Source organism: Salvia hispanica, chromosome 2 (genome assembly GCF_029641045.1).
Source record: "Salvia hispanica isolate PSC_SH4W2 chromosome 2, Shi_PSC_v1, whole genome shotgun sequence".
Taxonomy (NCBI): Eukaryota; Viridiplantae; Streptophyta; class Magnoliopsida; order Lamiales; family Lamiaceae; genus Salvia; species Salvia hispanica.
The window spans coordinates 3,145,371-3,164,688 of record NC_142693.1 but is presented as its reverse complement, the minus strand read 5'-3'; the positions used below and the strand labels follow the sequence as shown (position 1 = coordinate 3,164,688).

Genomic DNA, 19,318 nt, shown 5'->3' with positions numbered 1-19,318 from the left:
TGCGTCAGCATGTCAACTACTTTAGACACATCAATCTTCTCTTCCGACAAAGATTGGATCTTTCATGATCGAATTAGTCCTTTCGGAAGTAGGAACGACAACATCATAGGCAGACTGAATTTTGCTTTGAAGGCCAAGATATGCTGCCCTTTTGTTCATAGAATCAAATTCCGCATTGATATTTTTGATAGTGTGAGCCATATCATACTGACGCGAAATGCTTTTGCATGAGAAGCATGATAGCAGCATCGAAAGTTGATAGCTGAGTTCAGACTTGGGATTGGGTGTCTTCATTTTCTCCACTTGTTTATGGAGAAGATGATAGCTGAGTTCGTCCAAGACATTATCAGCATCGAAAGCCACGACTTCAAGCTCCCTCAACCATAATTTGACAGAACTTTCAGTGATGTTTTTCTTCTCAGCATCATTCAAGTAGGCTTGGATCATGTTCAAAGACTTCTTCAGCTGCCGGGCAGCTCCATCGAGACCTCGAATCAAAGAGTACTCATCCCTCAAAACGTTGATCAGGTTTTGAACAACAACTTCGATGGCTGCAGAACCTCCTTCCATAGTGCAGAAAGACACACCTATTGTGAAAGAGGACATGTTTTTAATTTTTGTCTCATGCAAACTTGTGGATGACTCATACATACTTATCTCATACTCTAACATCATATTACTGCACTTGTTGCACAAACAACATTACACATATCGTAGTTCCAACTTCCGAATCCCTCCCTCCCTCCCTCCCTCCCCAAAGCAAATAAAAAATCTAAAAGATTCAAGTTTTATGTACCTTGTCTTACGATTCTTATCCACAAAAATAACAAGCTCCTTGTTTGAATTTTGTATATTTTTGTCATGACTTCTAAAATATAAAGAAACTATCAGATTGGCACTCACTCTACATACTTATATAGATGGGACAAGATCATTACCAACTCGATGTAGACCAGAATTAAGAGACTTTATCAGAAACAACCAAATACTCCCTTAATTTGAAAGGAGAGAGATGATCACAAATCTGTAATGTCTAATTAAGGTTTTTTTATGGGCTGAAATACATTTAGGCCATCACCAATCATCTACGCCAAACTCAAACTCATATTTGAGTATGTATATGTCACACCAAAAGTAGGTTTACTCCAACCATTTACCATATCTAAAATTGACACCATTTTTGGGTATTTGTCTCATAAATTTTGCAGTTCCATTGAAAAACTCAAAAATGAGTTTGGGTTTGGTATACAGTTGGAGAAATTGTCTACACCAAAAATGAGTTTTGGTGAATGATTATAGATGGTCTTAGGCATCAAAAGAAGTCTACATTGATTCCTAAACTCAATTAACCACATCTTAACAAGATATGAACATGCATATGGGTTTTCAATCACAATAACGATTATCCAAATTTAATGAAATTTCGTAAAAAACTACGGTCATTACTAAACACAGAACATGCATATGTAATCAATAATTCAATACACAACACATAAGATAGGAAAATCCACAGATGATAAATTACAAGTTTTATAAGAAAATATTTCTTGAACAAAAAGTATGAAAATAAAAATAAAATACTTACTTGCTGTACAAAACAGTGCGATTATATATAACTTCGGTAGGAAATAGTAGTTCACTCAGCTTTCTCTCAAGAGACAATTGCAAATACCCAGAATTTGAATTTGGGGCAATAGCTATGAAAAAGAGAAACAAGACTAGATTTGAGCTTTAGTTAATATTTTAAAATTATTGACCTTAAATTAGTCATTAATTATATTGTTGATTAGGTTTGTGCGAGCCAGCCTGTTATGACATAATCTCAAATTGTTTAGTCAGTAGTACGTTGTTACACACATGGAACGTGATAAAACTAATTGGTTAATGGCTTAATTGTCAACTATAGAGGCAGTATTATCCAATTATTGCTGCCTAACATGATGAGATCAAGAATTATTTAGATCTACACTTACAGATCTTCCATTTCGTAAAATATTTCAGTACTCGTAGACGGCATTTTTTTTCTATTTAATCAGAGTTGGAGAATTATGGGCCTTTTTTTTTCTTGAAGTAGACAAATATACAGAACAAATTTCATGTTTTGAGAATTTATATTTACTTCTGAGAAAGGGCAAGACTGTTTGAATTTCACATATCCAAGAAAGAAACACAATTATAGTAACATATCTTGAAAACATAGCTGTAAGATGGAGCCAGTGGCAAAAGATATGGGATAAGGCTTTGCTTCCATTACAACAAACACATAATAACAATAATATGGGTCACACTATCCAGTAATACTATTTTAACTATCATTCTCAACATATCTCTTTTTTTACCAATTGATTAAAATATTAGCAAACACGAGCTTGCAAATATCACTATCTATATTTTATACTACTAGTACCTATCTTTACCATCTTAATTTCTTCAATAAAACGATCCATATCCGCATACGAAGAGCCTTTGGGGCTCACCGCAGCCCTAGCTGATTCCACCACCTCCTCCGCCTCCTTCAAGAACTCATCCATCCTCAACTCCATAACCTCTATCACCATTTTCTCCACCACAACTATGTCGCAACTATCCTTCATGTCCAAACCAATCTTCCACACAGCATCGACGTACCTACTGTTGACTTGCTAGTCAACGAAATAAGGCCAACAAATCATAGGCTTCCCTTCTACCATACTCTCGAGAGTCGAGTTCCACCCACTGTGCGTCAGAAACCCACCCACAACCGGGTGCGCCAGTACCTCCTCTTGCGAGGCCCACCTCACTATACAACCTCTCTCCTCTGCTCCCCGAGTCAACTTGGGGGACAAAATCCCGGCTCATCCAAATACCCAGTGACCGAGCCGGGCCTTCGAACCCATAAGAATCTAACCCCACTATTCACCAAGCCAAGCCATACCTCACACATTTGGTCTCTTGTCATGACACCAACGCTACCAATGCTGACATAGACAACAGATTTGGAGGGCTGTCGATCGAGCCAAGAAATGCAGCGCTTGTCTTCTTGTCAGATGCTGTTGGAAGATGCAGGGCGAGGCGGATGGGAACATCAATGTGGGAGCAGAGGCGTTGGTGGGTAATCAGTGTTGAGGAATGTGACTTTGATTTGGTTGATTGAGAGAATCTCTGCTAATTTGAGCATGTTGTTGACTGGTCCTTGCAGAGGTAAGGGGAATATGAAGACATGAGCTTCTCTTTGTGGAATTAATCTCAAATCATGTCTTCGTCTTCTTAAAGGACAAACTTCTGTTGCTAATTTATTTGTTTTGCATAACAAGAACACAACTTAAATTTGTGTTATACTATTCTCATTCATCATTTATTTGACAACGAAGATGACTTATATCAATACAAAAAAAAAAACCTAAAATTTGGTGTTGCAATCATATACGCGATCAGTTACAGAAATTTACTCTCTATGCTAATTAACAATATTCTTGCGAAGAATAGGAGTAAAAATTAGGCTATAATTTCTCAAAATCGACAACTATGAAGTAATTTAAATTCAAAGAATATGTCACACGTAAGTCCAATTATGAATTTCTCTCTAAACAAGATAAAATTGCAAGTACTTCTCCTCTACTTTCATCCATTAAAGTGGTATTAGAAAGAGGCAAATAAGCATATTGCATCATAAAATAGTGTGTATATATAAGCAATCAAAACCACATATGAAAACTTAAGCAAATAAATACTGAATTTCAACAATTTTTTCTATCAATTCATCCTACTAATGTTAGGAGCAACGAAGAAGGACCAGGCACACATGCTAAGATAAATTACACCAAAAGTAATGAAAACCAAACCGTAAGATTCATGATGTTCTCCAATTGTCAGTATACTAACATTCTTGCCGAACACCACCTCTTTTCCTTATTTAGATCTGAATTTCATGAATCTGCTACAACGGCTCACGGAAGAAGATCTGAACAGAGCACGATGTCCCATGCGTGCGTGTGAAATGTTGGAATGTCTCTTGACTTTGCTTTCAGCTTCCGACTTTATACGGACTCCATTTTCAGCTCTGCTCACTACATAGGAAGGAAATAGAGCAGATTTGTAAGTAGTAAAACATCTAAACATGTTCCAACACTGAATAAATTATACGTACTTGCTACGTCGTTCACTGATTTCCAGATTGGGATGGTTGCGCCACTCTGAATCAATGTGTAGTTAGTTCCGGGCAATCTTCAATTTCTAACCATTTTAATGTAGTGAAGCTTGCAGCCACAGAGGGCAGACACCTCAACCTTTTCCAACGATATAGGCATAAGTACGTTAGATATGAGAGGTTCCCCAGCCACTGGGGCAATTCTTCTGCTCCTATATTTTCTAACATCAATCTGTCAAGAGTAGTGAGAAGTTGAATCGATTGAGGCAGCCACTCCCAATTTTGAACCCCTTCAACTTTAAGTGAGTAAGTGAATTGCAACATGCTTGCAGCATCCCTTCCACAGTCTCTCTGATGGCATCACTACTCTCCATTGACCACTCCTTCCTCACATCTATATCCAATTTCCTTAACCTGCCTAAATCCCAACTCCCTATAGTACCATAACTAGCAGCCATGAATTTAGGAACTTCACTGATTGTCAATTCTTCGAGGCGAGGACATGATTTATTGAGACAGTCAATTAGCATCGGTAGATTCTTTAGCTTCCATAATCCCTTCAATATTAGTTTCTGAATTGTGTGTGCGGATGACTCCAAAATTTGACATGGAAATTCCACCAGTTCTCTGCACCCTTCAATATTCAGCTCACGGAGGCTTCCTTGATATTTTCCTACTCCACCACTTGGATTCCCAATTGACTTTAGATTTTCACAGTCTTTTATAGACTACTCCTCAAGAGCATTGAGGGTGTCCAAGCCATCTGGTAATTCTCTCAATGCTGAGCATCTATAAATTGATAATTTCAAGAGATTCTGATTGTTATAGAATAACGGTTCTGGCAGACATTTCAATTCTAACATAGCTAATGTGAGAGTCCTTAAATTATTGAATGAAGAGTTTTTGACCCTCACCTTCCACAGTCCCAGCAAATGAACAGAGTTTAGATTAGGCAAGTGCTCCAGTGTTGGGATTTCCTCACATTCTGAGCAGTACTCAAGGCTTATATGAGTCAAGTTGTCAAGTGGTACCCAAGTGCATTGAAGTCCATCCCATATTTTCATCTTCTCAATCCATGTTGGAAATCTTTTGCCTTTGTATCCATCTATCGTCAACTCCTTCACATTTAGATGAGGTTGGAGGCCCTCCAATACACTCTCATCATTTCTTTCACTCACACTCTCACATCCCCATCTAAACACCAGTTTAGACAAGTTTGACTTCTCCGACATATTTGCTTTCATAGACTCTTCCTTGTCACGCACCCTTTCAAGATTCTTAATATCTACCGCTCCTTTGAGATTCTTCAAACTTCCGAGCTCTTCAATTTGGTAGCCCTTCTCTTTTCCCACATTAAAGTGCTCAAGTGTTTGGAGACTAGTTAATTCCCCGATCCCCGCAGGTAACTTAGTATCACACAATACATAAAGATGCCTTATGTTAATCAAGTACTTCAATGTACTTGGCAATTTCGTTAATCCCCATCTTTTTGGTCTAAATGTTTGCAAGTGATGGAGTTCACCAATCCACTCAGAAATGTTTGCAATTGATGTATTGGAAATATTAAGATTTCTCAAATATATCAATTCCCTAATTGAAGTGGACAACTCTTTATAACTATAACCATAAAGAGTTAAATTATGCAGACTTTTGAAGTTAGAGAATATGGTACAGAGTTTCCACCTACCCGGACCAATAATGTACGCAAATTTCTTGATACTTCTTTTGGAATATCACCTGAATCTTTTTCGTGAAACTTGTATCGAACTATATTGCTGCCATCTGCATTAGTGTATAAAACAGAAGATGCAAGATCATGCACAAGATCGTGCATCATACAACATTCCCTTCCATAAAAATCTGCCTCTGCAGCTTGCAATAACGAGTTCTGTAGAAGCACATTGAAAAACATGTTGCCCACAGACTCCATATCATCTCTTCCAATAGGTTGAAGAAACCCTTCTGCCATCCAAAGTTCAATCAGCTCCTCCTTCACAATTACCTTTCCTTTGGGGAAAATCGAACAATAAGCGAAGCACTTCTTGAGTGACGGTGAAGACAGGTGATCATAGCTTAATTTCAATATTGTTAAAATACTTTCACCTCCTTCACCATCCGAAAGCCAATTTTCTTTGATGGAGCGCCAATCTTGTACGGATTTACAGCGACAAAGCACACCCCCGACCACATTGGCAGCCAAAGGCAAACCGTGACATCTTTTCGCAATCTCTATCCCAATCGTCTCAAATCCGGATGGAACTTCTGCATTCCCATCAAAAGCTTTTGTTTTGATTATGGACCAGCACTCTTCATGTGATAAGCCATTCACTGGATAATTATAAAATGGGTTAACAGTTGAAGCAACCTTTTTACTCCTAGTAGTGATGATAATGCCGTTCCCCAGAGTAGAAGAAACTCCCTTCATGTTATTTATAAAGGCTTCCCATATCAAAACATCTTCATTCCAAACATCGTCAAGAACAAGAAGATAAGTCTTAGCCCTAAGAACTTCTCGAAGCTTGTTCAGGATAACTTCCTCATCCTCAACTCTATCACTTGTAGTTGAAGCCAATATTGAATGGATTTTGTTGTAGAGACCGATTGGATCAAAAGTTTGAGAAACATGAACCTCAACCTTTCATGATTGAAGACTTTACGAGTCAACGTGGTCTTCCCCAAACCCCCCATTCCGACAAGAGCAATGATGGAGATGGTTCGATCTTGGGGGATACGGGTCAACATGTCAACTACATTAGAGACATCATCATCTCTTCCGACAAAGATTGGATCACTCGTGATTGAATTAGTCCGAGTGGAAGTAGGAAAAACAAGAGCCGGTGCAGACTGAATTATGCCTTGAAGGCCAAGATTAGTTGCCATTTTGTTCATATACTCAAACTCCGCACTGATATTCTTGATTGTGTGAGCCATATTATGCCGACGCAAAATGCCATTGAAGGATGAGAAGCATGATAGCAGCTTAACCTTGGGGTTGGGACTGGGATTGGGTGCCTTCATTTTCTCCACTTGTTTATGGAGAAGATGATAGCTGAGTTCGTCCAAGACATTATCAGCATCGAAAGCCACGACTTCAAGGTCCCTCAACCATACTTTGACAGCTTTGTCAGTGATGGTTTTCTTCTCAGCATCATTCAAGAAGGCTTGGATCATGTCCAAAGTCCTCTGCAGCTGTCGGGCAGCTCCATCGAGACCTCGAATCAAAGAGTACTCTTCCTTCAAAACGTTGGTCAGGTTTTGAACAACAACTTCGATGGCTGCAGAACCTCCTTCCATAGTATAGCAGAGTGATACCTATAGTAAAAGAGGAAATGCTATTAAATGTAACCTTGTGGATGATTCTTCAATACTCCCTCTCATAAAATGTTATACTCTTAACATCATCTCTCTCTTTAGAAAGCAAATAAAAAGTCTAAATATTCAAATTTTATGTATATATCTAATGATTCTTATCAACAAAAATAACAAGCTCCTTGTTTTAATTTTGTATAGTTTTGTCATGACTTCTAAAAATAAAGAAACTATTAGATTGGCACTCACTCTACATACTTATATAGATTGGACAAGATCATTGGCAAGTGAGATTTTATCATAACAACCCAACTACTCCCTTAATTTGAAAGGAGAGAGAGATTATTACAAATATGTTATGTCTAAGTAAGATTTTTTATGGGCTGAAATACGTTTAGGCATCAAAAATAGTATTTTCTGTCTCTAATTAATTACATTAGTCCAATAAAAGTCCACATTGATTCCAAAACCCAATTAACCACATCTTAACAAGATATGAACATACATATGGGTTTTCAATCACAATAACGATTATACAAAATTTAATGAAATTTACAGTCATTTCAAAATATTTATAAAAAATAGGAAAAGGCCTAATTTAATCAGTGAATAAAACACAGAATATTAGTCATATGTAATCCACACTGAACTAGTTTCATACGTATGTTATATGGAACTACGAAAATGCACAACATATAATTAAGATAGGAAAATCCACATTACTCAACAAGCAGCAAGATGATAAATAACAAGTTTTATAAGAAAAAATTCCTTCAACAAATGTATGAAAATGAAAAATGAAATAGTACTACTACTTACTTGGTAGCTGCCTCTCTCTCTCTCTCGTCAAGTGCAAATATTCAGAATTTGAATTTGAGGAAAATAGCTATGAAAATAGAGTGAACAAGACTACATAAGCGGAGCTTCGATTATTGAAGCTAAAGCTGGTGGGTACTTTAAAATTATTGACCTTATATTGCTGATAAGGTTTGTGCGAGCCAGCCTTATTAGTAGGTTGACTAGTGTCGTACATTTTCAACTATGGAGAGGCTGTCTTAATATGATGAGATTAAGAAACTATAATTAATAAGTTAATACTCCATCTCCATCTGTGTCATTACAAATGAAACGTTTTCCTTTTTGGGTTGTCCCATTAAAAATGAAACGTTTCTTAAAATAGAAATAACTTTATCTCTGCTTTTCCCTCTCTCTTACTTTACTCTTTTTTCTTTAACTCACAAAAACACCACTACATAAAATCCTGTCCCGAAAAGCAAACGTTTCATATTCATTGGGACGGAGAGAGTACTATAAAAAGCAAGTTTTGAAGTTAAAATGCACAACCGAGAATTAAATAGAATACTCCAACTGTCCCATTAAAAATGAAACGTTTTCTTTTTTCGGTTGTCCCATTAAAAATGAAACATTTCCTAAAATAGAAACAACTCTATCTCTACTTTTTCATCTCTCTTACTTTACTCTCTCTTCATTAACTCACAAAACAACACCACATAAAATCTCGTGCCGATTCCCAAATGTTGCATTTTAAGTGGGACGGAGGGAGTATGTCGACACTCGTCGACAACTTTAATTTATTTATTTTCTTTTTTCTATTTGAACATGTTTAGAGAATATACAGAACAAATTTCGCGTTTGAGAAACTTTTTTTATATTTCCAAGAAAGGGTAAGGCGAACCTCACTATACAACCTCTATCCTCCGTTCCTCGAGTCAACTTGGGGGGACAAAATCCCGGTCTCATCCGAATACCCAGTGACCGAGCCGGGCCTCCGGACCCACAGGAATCTAACTCCACTATTCACCAAGCCATGCCATATCTCACACATTTGGTGTTTTGTCATTACAGCAACATCACCAATGCTGACATAGACAACAGATTTGGAGGGCTGTCGATCGCGCCATGAAATGCAGCGCTTGTCTTCTTGCCAGATGGTGTTGGAAGATGTGGGCGTGGAATTTATGGAAAGGGCGAGGGCGCAGATGTTGGGGCAAATGGTACGGATTTGAACGAGAATGAGAGCGTTGATGTGGTAGAATTTGTTGAAGATGAGGCCCTGAGAAAGAGGGATGTGCTTGCCCTCGTGCATGACTAGTTGAATGGTGCAGTCGTTAAGATCATTGGTGCGGCAGAAGCTCGGACGATGTCTTCCATGCCCGGTGCAATTTGTCACGTTACACCCAACCACTTTTTCTCACCCCTATTAAAATATTCATCTATCTTTCTCTCTCGATTTTAATACTTACACCCGCCATTTCTCTCTCCAATTAAACACTTTAACCAATACTACTAACTCCTAAAATCCCGTGCCGACCAAGAAGTGTGTCATCTTAGCCGGGACGGAGGGAGTACATCCAAAGTAACTGGCTCCCAAGTTGCACACTAAAATCAATGATTGATTTCTATTCTCAACTCTCAACCATGCTAATGAAAAAGATTACACTCATTCATATCCATAGGGTTGGAAAATAAAAAGATATTCAGATCTCATAAACAACATGAAGGAGTTTGGTTACGTCCAAGAAACTTAAATTTAGAATTATTAGAGAATTTTGAGTAATTTTCATATAATCATGTATACGGGGCTTGACATATTGAATAATCTCTACCCGCTAAACTGCTAACATTCTTGAGAAGAATAGTACTCCCTCCATCTCATTTAAGATGACACGTTTTCCTTTTTAGTTTGTCCCAAGTAAGATGACACATTTTCTTTTTTGGAAACGTTTTTTCCCCAATTAATACACCCAACTACATTTTCTCACTCCTATTAAAATATTCATCTTCCTTTCTCTTTCTATTTTAATACTTGCAATCACCTTTTCTCTCTCCAATTAAACATATTAACCGATAACTCCTAAAATCTCATGCTGGCCAAGGAATGTGTCATGTTAGCCGGGACAAAGGGAGTAAAAAATAGACTAATTCATCAAAATCGACAACTATGAAGTAGTTTAACTTCAAAGAAACTTTCACACCCAAGTCCACTAATGAATTTCTCTCCAAACAAGATAAAACATGCAAGTTCCTCATCTATATATACATTCGTCAATTTCCATGTTAAAATGGCAATAAAAAGAGGCAAATAAGTAAATATTGTATCATAAAATAGTGTATTTATAAGCAATCCAAACCACATATGAAAACTTAAGCAAATAAGTACTGAATTTCAACAAATTATTTTATCAATTGATCCTACTAATGCTTGGAGCAACGAAGAAGGACCAGCCACACATGCTAAGATAAATGACACCAAAAGTAATGAAAACCAAACCGTAAGGTTCAATGATGTTCGCCAATTGTCGGTTGTAGTTTGTCTCCAAAATGATGGAGTTTGGATGCTTGATCTTCTTCTCCTTTTTATTCTTGAACACTTAATATTTTGTGGAGTACTATGGAATGCCAAAACCCGCCTCTTTCCTCATTTAAATCTGAATTTCATGAATCTGCTGCAAAGGCTCGCGGAAGATGTTCTGGACAGTGCATGGTGTCCCAAGCATGTGTGTAGACGTTGTGACAGATCCCACAGTCCTCGTGTAATGGCTATTGACCTTCACTTTTCGTTTCCAACTTCATCCGGACTCCATTTTCACCTAGGAAGGAAAAATAGCACACTAATTTGTAAGTTAAAAAATATACTGAATAAACTATACTCCATGGTTCAATGCTGGAGTATTCCTCAACACGGGTTGGAAAAATTTACTTACTTGCTACGTCATTCAGAAGGAGAAGCCATCAAAGATTTCACGAATTTCGAGGCCATCAATGATTACCAGGTCGGGATGGTTGTGCCACTCCGGATCAATGTGTAGTTGCGGGCAATCAATAAAACATAAAAGTTCTAATTTAGTGAGGCCAGCAGCCAAAGAGGGCAGACACCTCAACTTCTTACAACCATCTAGACTTAACGTCCTCAGGGATGAGAGGTTCCCCAACCAGTGTGGCAACTCTTCTACTCCTATATTCTCTAAATTCAACCAAGAAAGAGAAGTGAGGTGTTGAATTGATTGGGGCAGCCACTCCCAGTTTTCCACCCCCTTCAATTGTAACCATGTAAGTGAGTTGCCACATCCTTGCAGCATCCCTTCCACAGTCCCTCCAATGATGACACTAGTCTCCCTTGACCACTTCACGCTCACATCTATATCTAATCTCTTCAACCTGCCTAAACTCCAACACTCAATGAAACCACTTGCCATGAAATTAGGAACACCTTTGACAATCAATTCTTCAAGACGAGAAGATGATTTAGCGAGGCAGTCAATTAGCACAGTTAGATTCTTTAGCCTCCTTAATCCCACCAATTTTAGTGTCTCCATTGAGGGTGCGAATGACTCCAGAATTTGATGTGGAAATTCCACCAGCCCTCTGCACCCTTTAATTTTTAGCTTACGGAGGATTCCTTGATATTTTCTTACTCCATCACTTGGATTCCCAATTGACTTTAGATTTTTACATTTTTTAATAATCAACTCCTCCAGAGAATTGAGGGTGTCCAAGCCATCCGGTAATTCTCTCAATACACGACACTTCTCAATCCTTAATGTAGAGAGATTCTGATTGTTATAGAATAACTCTTTTGGAAGACAGTTCAATTCTAATCTAGAAATAACAAGAGTCCTTAAATTGTTGAATGAAGAATTTATGAACCTCGCCTTCTTCAATCTCGACAAAGAAAGAGATTTCAGATTAGGCAAGTGCTCCATCGTTGGGATTTCCTCACATTCTGAGCACCTGTTAAGTATCATCTCAGTCAGGTTGTCAAGTTTCTTAAACCATGTTGGAATTCTTTTGCCTTTATACCCTTCAATAACCAACACTTCCAAATTTGCATGAGGTTGGAGGCCTTCCAATACACTCTCATCATTTCTTTCACTCAAACTTCTCTCATCATCCCAACTAAGCAACAGTTCAGACAAGTTTGACTTCTCCAACATATTTGCTTTCATAGCCTCTTCCTTGTCAAGCACCCTTTCAAGATTCTCAATCTTTAGCTTTCCTTTGAGATTTTTCAAATTTCCTAGCTCTTCAATTTGGTAACCCTTCTCTTCGCCCACTTTAAAATACTGAAGTGTTTGAAGACTAGTTAATCTCCCAATTTCTGCAGGCAACTCTGTTTCAGACATTAGACAAAGATGCCTTAAATTAATCAAGTACTTCAACGTATTTGGCAGTTTCTCCAGATTCTTTATCTCAGCTCTCAATGTTTGCAAGTGGTGGAGTTCACCAATCCACTCTGGAATGTTTGCAATTGATGTATCCGAAATATTGAGATTTCTCAAATGTATCAATTCTTTAATTGAAATGGACAGCTCTTTATAATCACGATCATAAATAGTTAGATTATGCAAACATTTGAAGTGAGAGAATATGGTACCAGAAGTTCCACCTCCCAAGATTAATGTACGCAAGTTACTCGACACTTCTTCTGAAATACGACTTGATTCATCGTGAAACTTGTATCGAACTACAGTGTTGCCATCTGTATTATTAGATAAAACAGAGGATGCAAGATCATGCACAAGATCGTGCATAACATAGTATTCCCTTCTGTTATTATCTTCCCCTGCAGTTTGCAACAAAGAGTTTTGTAGAAGTACACTGCAAAACATATCTCCCACAGACTCCATATCATCTCTTCGGCTAGATTGAAGAAAGAGAAACCCTTCTGCCATCCAAAGTTCAATCAGCACATCTTTCATGATTTTCCGACCTTTGGGGAAAATCGAACAATACGCGAAGCACTTCTTTAGTGACGGCGAAGACAAGTGATCATAGCTCAATTTCAATATTGTTGAGATAGTTTCACCTCCTTCACCATCCAAAAGCCAATTTTCTTTGATGGAGCGCCAATATTGTACGGATTTAGAGCTACAAAGCACACTCCCAACCACTTTGGCAGCCAATGGCAAACCCTGACATCTTTCCGCAATCTCTTTCCCAATCGCCTCAAGTCTGGATGGAACTTCAGCATTCCCATCAAAACTTTTTCTGTTGATTATGGACCAGCACTCTTCATGTGATAAGCCCTTCACTGGATGAATTTGAAATGGCTTAACAATTGAAGCAACCTTTTGACTCCTGGTAGTGATTATAATACCATTCCCCTCAGTAGAAGAAACTCCCTTCATGGTATTTATAAAGTCTTCCCATTTCAGAACATCTTCATTCCAAACATCGTCAAGAACAAGAAGATATGTTTTAGCCTTGAGAGCTTCTCGAAGTTTTTTTAGGATAACTTCCTCGTCCAGGATATCTTCCTCATGCTTAACTCGCTCAACTCTATCAATGGTAGTGGAAGCCAATGTTGAATGGATTGTGTTGTAAAGACTGATTGGATAGAAATTTTGAGAAACATGAACCCAAATATGTGATCCGAATGTCTTTAGCCTATCATGATTGAAGACATTTCGAGTTAACGTGGTCTTCCCCATACCCCCCATTCCGACAAGAGCAACGATGGAGATGGTCCGATCTCGGGGGATATGGGTCAGCATGTCAACTACTTTAGACACATCATCATCTCTTCCGACAAAGATTGGATCTTTCATGATCGAATTAGTCCTTGTGGAAGTAGGAACGACAACATCAGAGGCAGACTGAATTTTGCTTTGATGGCCAAGATCTGTTGCCCTTTTGATCATAGAATCAAAATCCGCATTGATATTTTTGATAGTGTGAGCCATATCATGCTGACGCGAAATGCTTTTGCACGATGAGAAGCATGATAGCAGCTTAACCTTGGACTTGGGACTGGGATTGGGATTTGGTGTCTTCATTTTCTCCACTTGTTTTTGGACAAGTTGATAGCTGAGTTTGTCCAAGACATTATCAGCATCGAAAGCCACGACTTCAAGCTCCCTCAACCATAATTTGACAGAACTTTCAGTGATGTTTTTCTTCTCAGCATCATTCAAGTAGGCTTGGATCATGTCCAAAGTCTTCTTCAGCTGCCGAGCAGCTCCATCGAGACCCCGAATCAAAGAGTACTCATCCCTCAAAACGCTGATCAGGTTTTGAACAACAACTTCGATGGCTGCAGAACCTCCTTCCATAGTACTGCAGAGAGGTACCTATAGTGAAAGAGGAAATTCTTTTATATTTTTTCTCATGTAAACTAAACTATCACACCAGTGTCAAGAAATTTGTTTATAACTCTAGTAAATTTCATCCATAATATTAGTACTTACTACTTATTCTAGGGAGTATTAAAAAAGGTACCATTATTGTATTGTTCATATACATAAAAATGTACTGTTCTATGTAAAACTCTACTCATGACCATCTATTTTGCAACCATCTATTTCTGCAATATATATTACGTCCATATTGAATTCTTGTTAATAGAACAAATGTAGTTTATACATCAACTCACCCTTGCATGTCTATTTATGTGCTTTCCTAACATCATAAGCATATTTCCTAATGTACATCTTTATTAATCACACAACTTAAATAAGGGGAGTGATCAATTGCTAACTCATCATTTAATTGCTAACTACAATTAATTTAAGGCCACGTGATTTTAAAAAACGTGTGGTCTATAATTTGCTACGTGTAATTTTTGTTTTTATTAATTAAATCGAAAAAGATAAAAAAAAAACGTCAAATTAGGGTTTGGATGAAAATGTCAATATAGTGTTTCGAAAATATCAACACAATGCTTTGAGAATGTCAACACAAATTTAGGATTGACATTGTATATGCTTTATATTGACATATTATCTTAGCTGCATTGACATTAACCTCTGTACGAAAAATACGAAAATTCTAGTTTTGTTTTTTCAAATTTTGACGTCGGAACATATGCATGTAGTATATCGTTGGAATCCTTATAAAATTATCTTTAATTTTATATATGTTATATGAATTTAAAGTGTTGGAATTTCTTTTAAAAGTTAGTTATAACTAGCTTGACATTAATACCCCTATTGATTTTTATTGGAATTAATCCTATAGCCTTATTGACTTTTTTTTTGTTGATCGTATTGACATTTTGTGGTTGATGATCTAGGCCTTTAATTTGAATATCTAATGGCTATTATTGAGTTGTAGTTAGCAATTAAGCATTGAGTTAGCAATATACCCACTTAAATAATGTATATTACTAACACGTTTAACTAATCAATTTAACTCCAAAATCTTAACAAAATAAGTTTAACTATAACAATAAATAATTTATCATGAGAAAATAAAGTCAGAAAGACTATAACAATACCAGATATTCCCTCCGTCCTTGAAAATTTGTCACCTATTTCCTTTTTCGTTCGTCCCTAAAAATTTGTCACCTTTTACTTTTATCATTTTTGGTAGTGGATTTCATATTCCACTAATTCATTCTCACTCACATTTTATTATAAAACTAATATATAAAAGTAGGACCCACATGCCACCAACTTTTTCAACCCACTTTCTATTACATTTCTTAAAACCCGTGCCGGGTCAAATGGTGACAAATTATGGGGGACGGAGGGAATAAATAATTTATCAAGAGAAAATAAAGTAAGAAAGACAATAATATAGAATAGAGTCTCATTTACATTATTCTCTCTTTAACTTTTCTTTTTTCTCCACTTTAACTATTTATTACTCTATTAATAATAGTAGTATATTACTCTCTCCGAGAAAATATTCAGTGGTCCTTCTACACCACCATGGCACCATGAGGTGGTGTGTCCAACCAATTATTTATTGACAAAAATAGGAATATAAAAGGACACACATCCAACTAGACATGCAATTACTTAGGAAACATCCATTATACTACTTTTATGGAAAATTGCATAATATAAATATGGAAATTACTACTATATGGTATATTGCATATTTATTAATAATAAAAAAATAAATCATACTAACACTTATATTCTTTTGGGTATGAATAAGATTATCTTTTTTTCTTATTTGTTATGCATATAAATAAATATATTAGACATATAAAGCATGACCACAATTTAATTTTATTTGCAATATTAACCTATTGAGTAAACATATAATCATGTACATGCACAAAAAAAATGATAGAAAAATTACATTATGGGCATACTTATTTTATTTTATGTACAATTTTCAATTATTTAGGAAACATTCATTATATCACTTTCATGAAAAATTGTATAGTATAAAAATGGACATTACCAATATATTTTCAGCTCCTATACATATTTCATATTTATATTTGCACTTACTATAATAATAATAGCCAATATGTATCGCAATAAAAAAAATGTAATCCTACAACATTTTGTTAATATTATTTTATGTGCATATAAATGATTATATGTTTACTCAATAGGTTAATATTGCAAATATAATTAAATTATGGTCATGCTTTATATGTATAATATATTTATTTTATATACATAATAAATAAGAAAAAAAAAAGATAATTATAATTCATACCCAAAAGAATATACTCACAAGTGTTAGTATGATTTTATTTTTTTATTATTATATAGATATGCAATATACCACATAGTAGACATTTCCATATTTATATTATGCAATTTTCCATAAAAGTAGTATAATGAATGTTTCCTAAATAATTGCATGTCTAGTTGGATGTGTGGCCTTTTATATTCTCGTTTGTCAATAAATAATTGGTTGGACATACCACCTCATAGTGTCATGGTGGCGTGGACGGACCACTGAATATTTTCTCGTATTACTCCCTCTGTTTCATAGTAGATGTCATACTTTTCTTTTTAGTTTGTCTCACAAAAGATGTCACATTTCCTATTTCGGAAAAAGTTCCTTGTCACATCAATTATAAAATTATATTTTCTCTCCCCACTTAACACATAAAATAACATCTCCTAAAATCCTTTGCCATCTCCCAAGTGCGACATCTACTATGGCACAGAGGGAGTATTTTCTTAACAAATAGACAAATCATTATTGCTTGTAAACTCTTAAATGTTACTACTTCTCTATTATAACGAAACTGAAAAATAATCTATTTACTTACTTGTTGCCCGATTTTGTATGAGAAGGGGATGGTTGCGCCGCTCAGAATAAACACGTAGATATAACTCCTGTATGAAGTAGCACTCTCTCTCTCTTAAAAATATTCAGAATTTGAATTTGTGGCAGATAGCTATGACAAAAAAGATTGATTTAATTGATCTAAATAAATATTCAGAGTGTTGAGCATTGACCTTGAACTAGTCATTGTATATTTGATTTCATTTATACGAGAAAGTCTAAAATAAAATAATATGCACATTGCCAACATGTGTATTTGTTCACTAATAATCTACTCCACAAGATTGCTTGGAAGAAGATCATTGGCATGTCAAATAAGTGTTTTAAATCGGCTGTTACAACCATTAATTTGTTGAAAAAGAAAAATTTCATCTTTCGTAATTATTTTTCAGATTATTTAAAAAGTATGGGACGAGCCAAAATTTTTGACCATATATCGTGATTTATTTATCAATTTTTCTTAGACAATATATCAAAAGTTATTAAGTCAATCTACAATTTGAATTTATTAGATCTAAGGCATTTAAGGGATAAGGGATATATAATCGAACTCTGAGCCACATGAAACGAGTCCTAACCACAACCATCTTGATCAAAGGGATTATTTATATGTATCGTTTGCGATTTCATGGGCCTCTTGGCAAGAGTGTCAACTTGATAGCAATTATATAATTGCTTAAATTTATACGAGAAAGCCTACAATAAAATGATATGCACATTGGTCAACTTGGCGTGTCATTAATATGCGTGTCAAAATTTGTTAAGTCTTCACAAAAAAATCAAATACAACATGCTTAAATTATTGCTACCTAACAAGTGATTAAGAGCTAAGTCAATGTTCAAATTTGAATTAATTAGATCAAGTACACACTAATATAAAGACCAAGTACAAATCAACTAATTTGAATGGAGAGAGATGATTACCAATCTGTAATGTCTAAATAAAGGATTTTTTTATGGGTTGAAATACGTTTATGCTTCAAAAAGATTATTTTCTGGCTCTATTTAATTACATTAATCCAATAAAAGTCCCAATTAACCACATCTTAACAAGATATGAACATGCACATGGATTTTCAAATTCAATCACAATAACGATTATCTAAATTTTTAGTGAAATTTTGTAAAAAAACTACGGCCATTACAAACTATTTACAAAAATAGGAAAAGGCCTAATTTAATAAGTTACTACTCCCTTTGTCCCGCTTTAGCAGTCCCATTGACTATTCTGCCCTCTTTTTGTAAAAATGATAGAAAATAGTTAAAGAGGAGAAATGGTAAATTAAGAGAGAGAATAATATAGAGAAGAGTCTTATCTACATTATTGTCTCTATTACTTTACCATTTCTCCACTTTAACTATTTTTTATCATTCTTACAAAAAGAGGACGGAAAAGTCAACGGGACTGCTAAAGTGGGACGAAGGGAGTATTATATACTAGGCCATTTTTGGTAGGGGTGATAACTCATCTAGGGATGGAAATCCATGAACAAAAATGTTCATTTACAAACTATTTACAAAAATGTCATTTTTATTCATGGATTTCCATCCCTTGATGAGTTTTCACACCCATTATGTATAACCCCGGTATGAAATAGCTCTCTCTCTCAAGAGTCAATTGTAAATATTCAGAATTTGAATTTGAGGCAAATAGCTATAAAAAAGAGAAAATAAGACTACGTAACAAACCTACAATTATTAATTTAAATCTATTGACCTTAAATTAGTCATTAATTAAAGTATTGCTGATTAGGTTTGGGCGAGCCTGTAATGACATAATCTCAAAATTGTTTATTCAGTAATAGGTTGTTACACACATGAAACGTGACAAAACAAATTAGTAGGTTGATTAATTAGATCAAAACTTGACGGATCATCCAT

At 35.8% G+C, this 19,318-nt stretch overlaps 1 protein-coding gene and 1 pseudogene across 2 annotated transcripts; both read right to left on the bottom strand.

The window, feature by feature from the left end:
- Positions 1 to 30: 30 nt before the first annotated feature.
- Positions 31 to 8,383, bottom strand: LOC125201117 (disease resistance protein RGA2-like; annotated as a pseudogene). Its single transcript, XR_016135535.1, has 6 exons — positions 8,255 to 8,383; positions 4,127 to 7,438; positions 3,931 to 4,039; positions 2,953 to 3,141; positions 2,408 to 2,642; positions 31 to 587 (listed from the first exon to the last, which is right to left on the bottom strand). The product of XR_016135535.1 is annotated as a disease resistance protein RGA2-like (transcript).
- Positions 8,384 to 11,172: 2,789 nt separating this feature from the next.
- LOC125213938 (putative disease resistance protein RGA3) lies at positions 11,173 to 14,520 on the bottom strand. Its single transcript, XM_089064389.1, has one exon. It carries the CDS (start codon positions 14,506 to 14,508, stop codon positions 11,173 to 11,175), a length of 3,336 nt encoding a protein of 1,111 aa, XP_088920515.1. The 5' UTR covers positions 14,509 to 14,520.
- Positions 14,521 to 19,318: the final 4,798 nt, after the last annotated feature.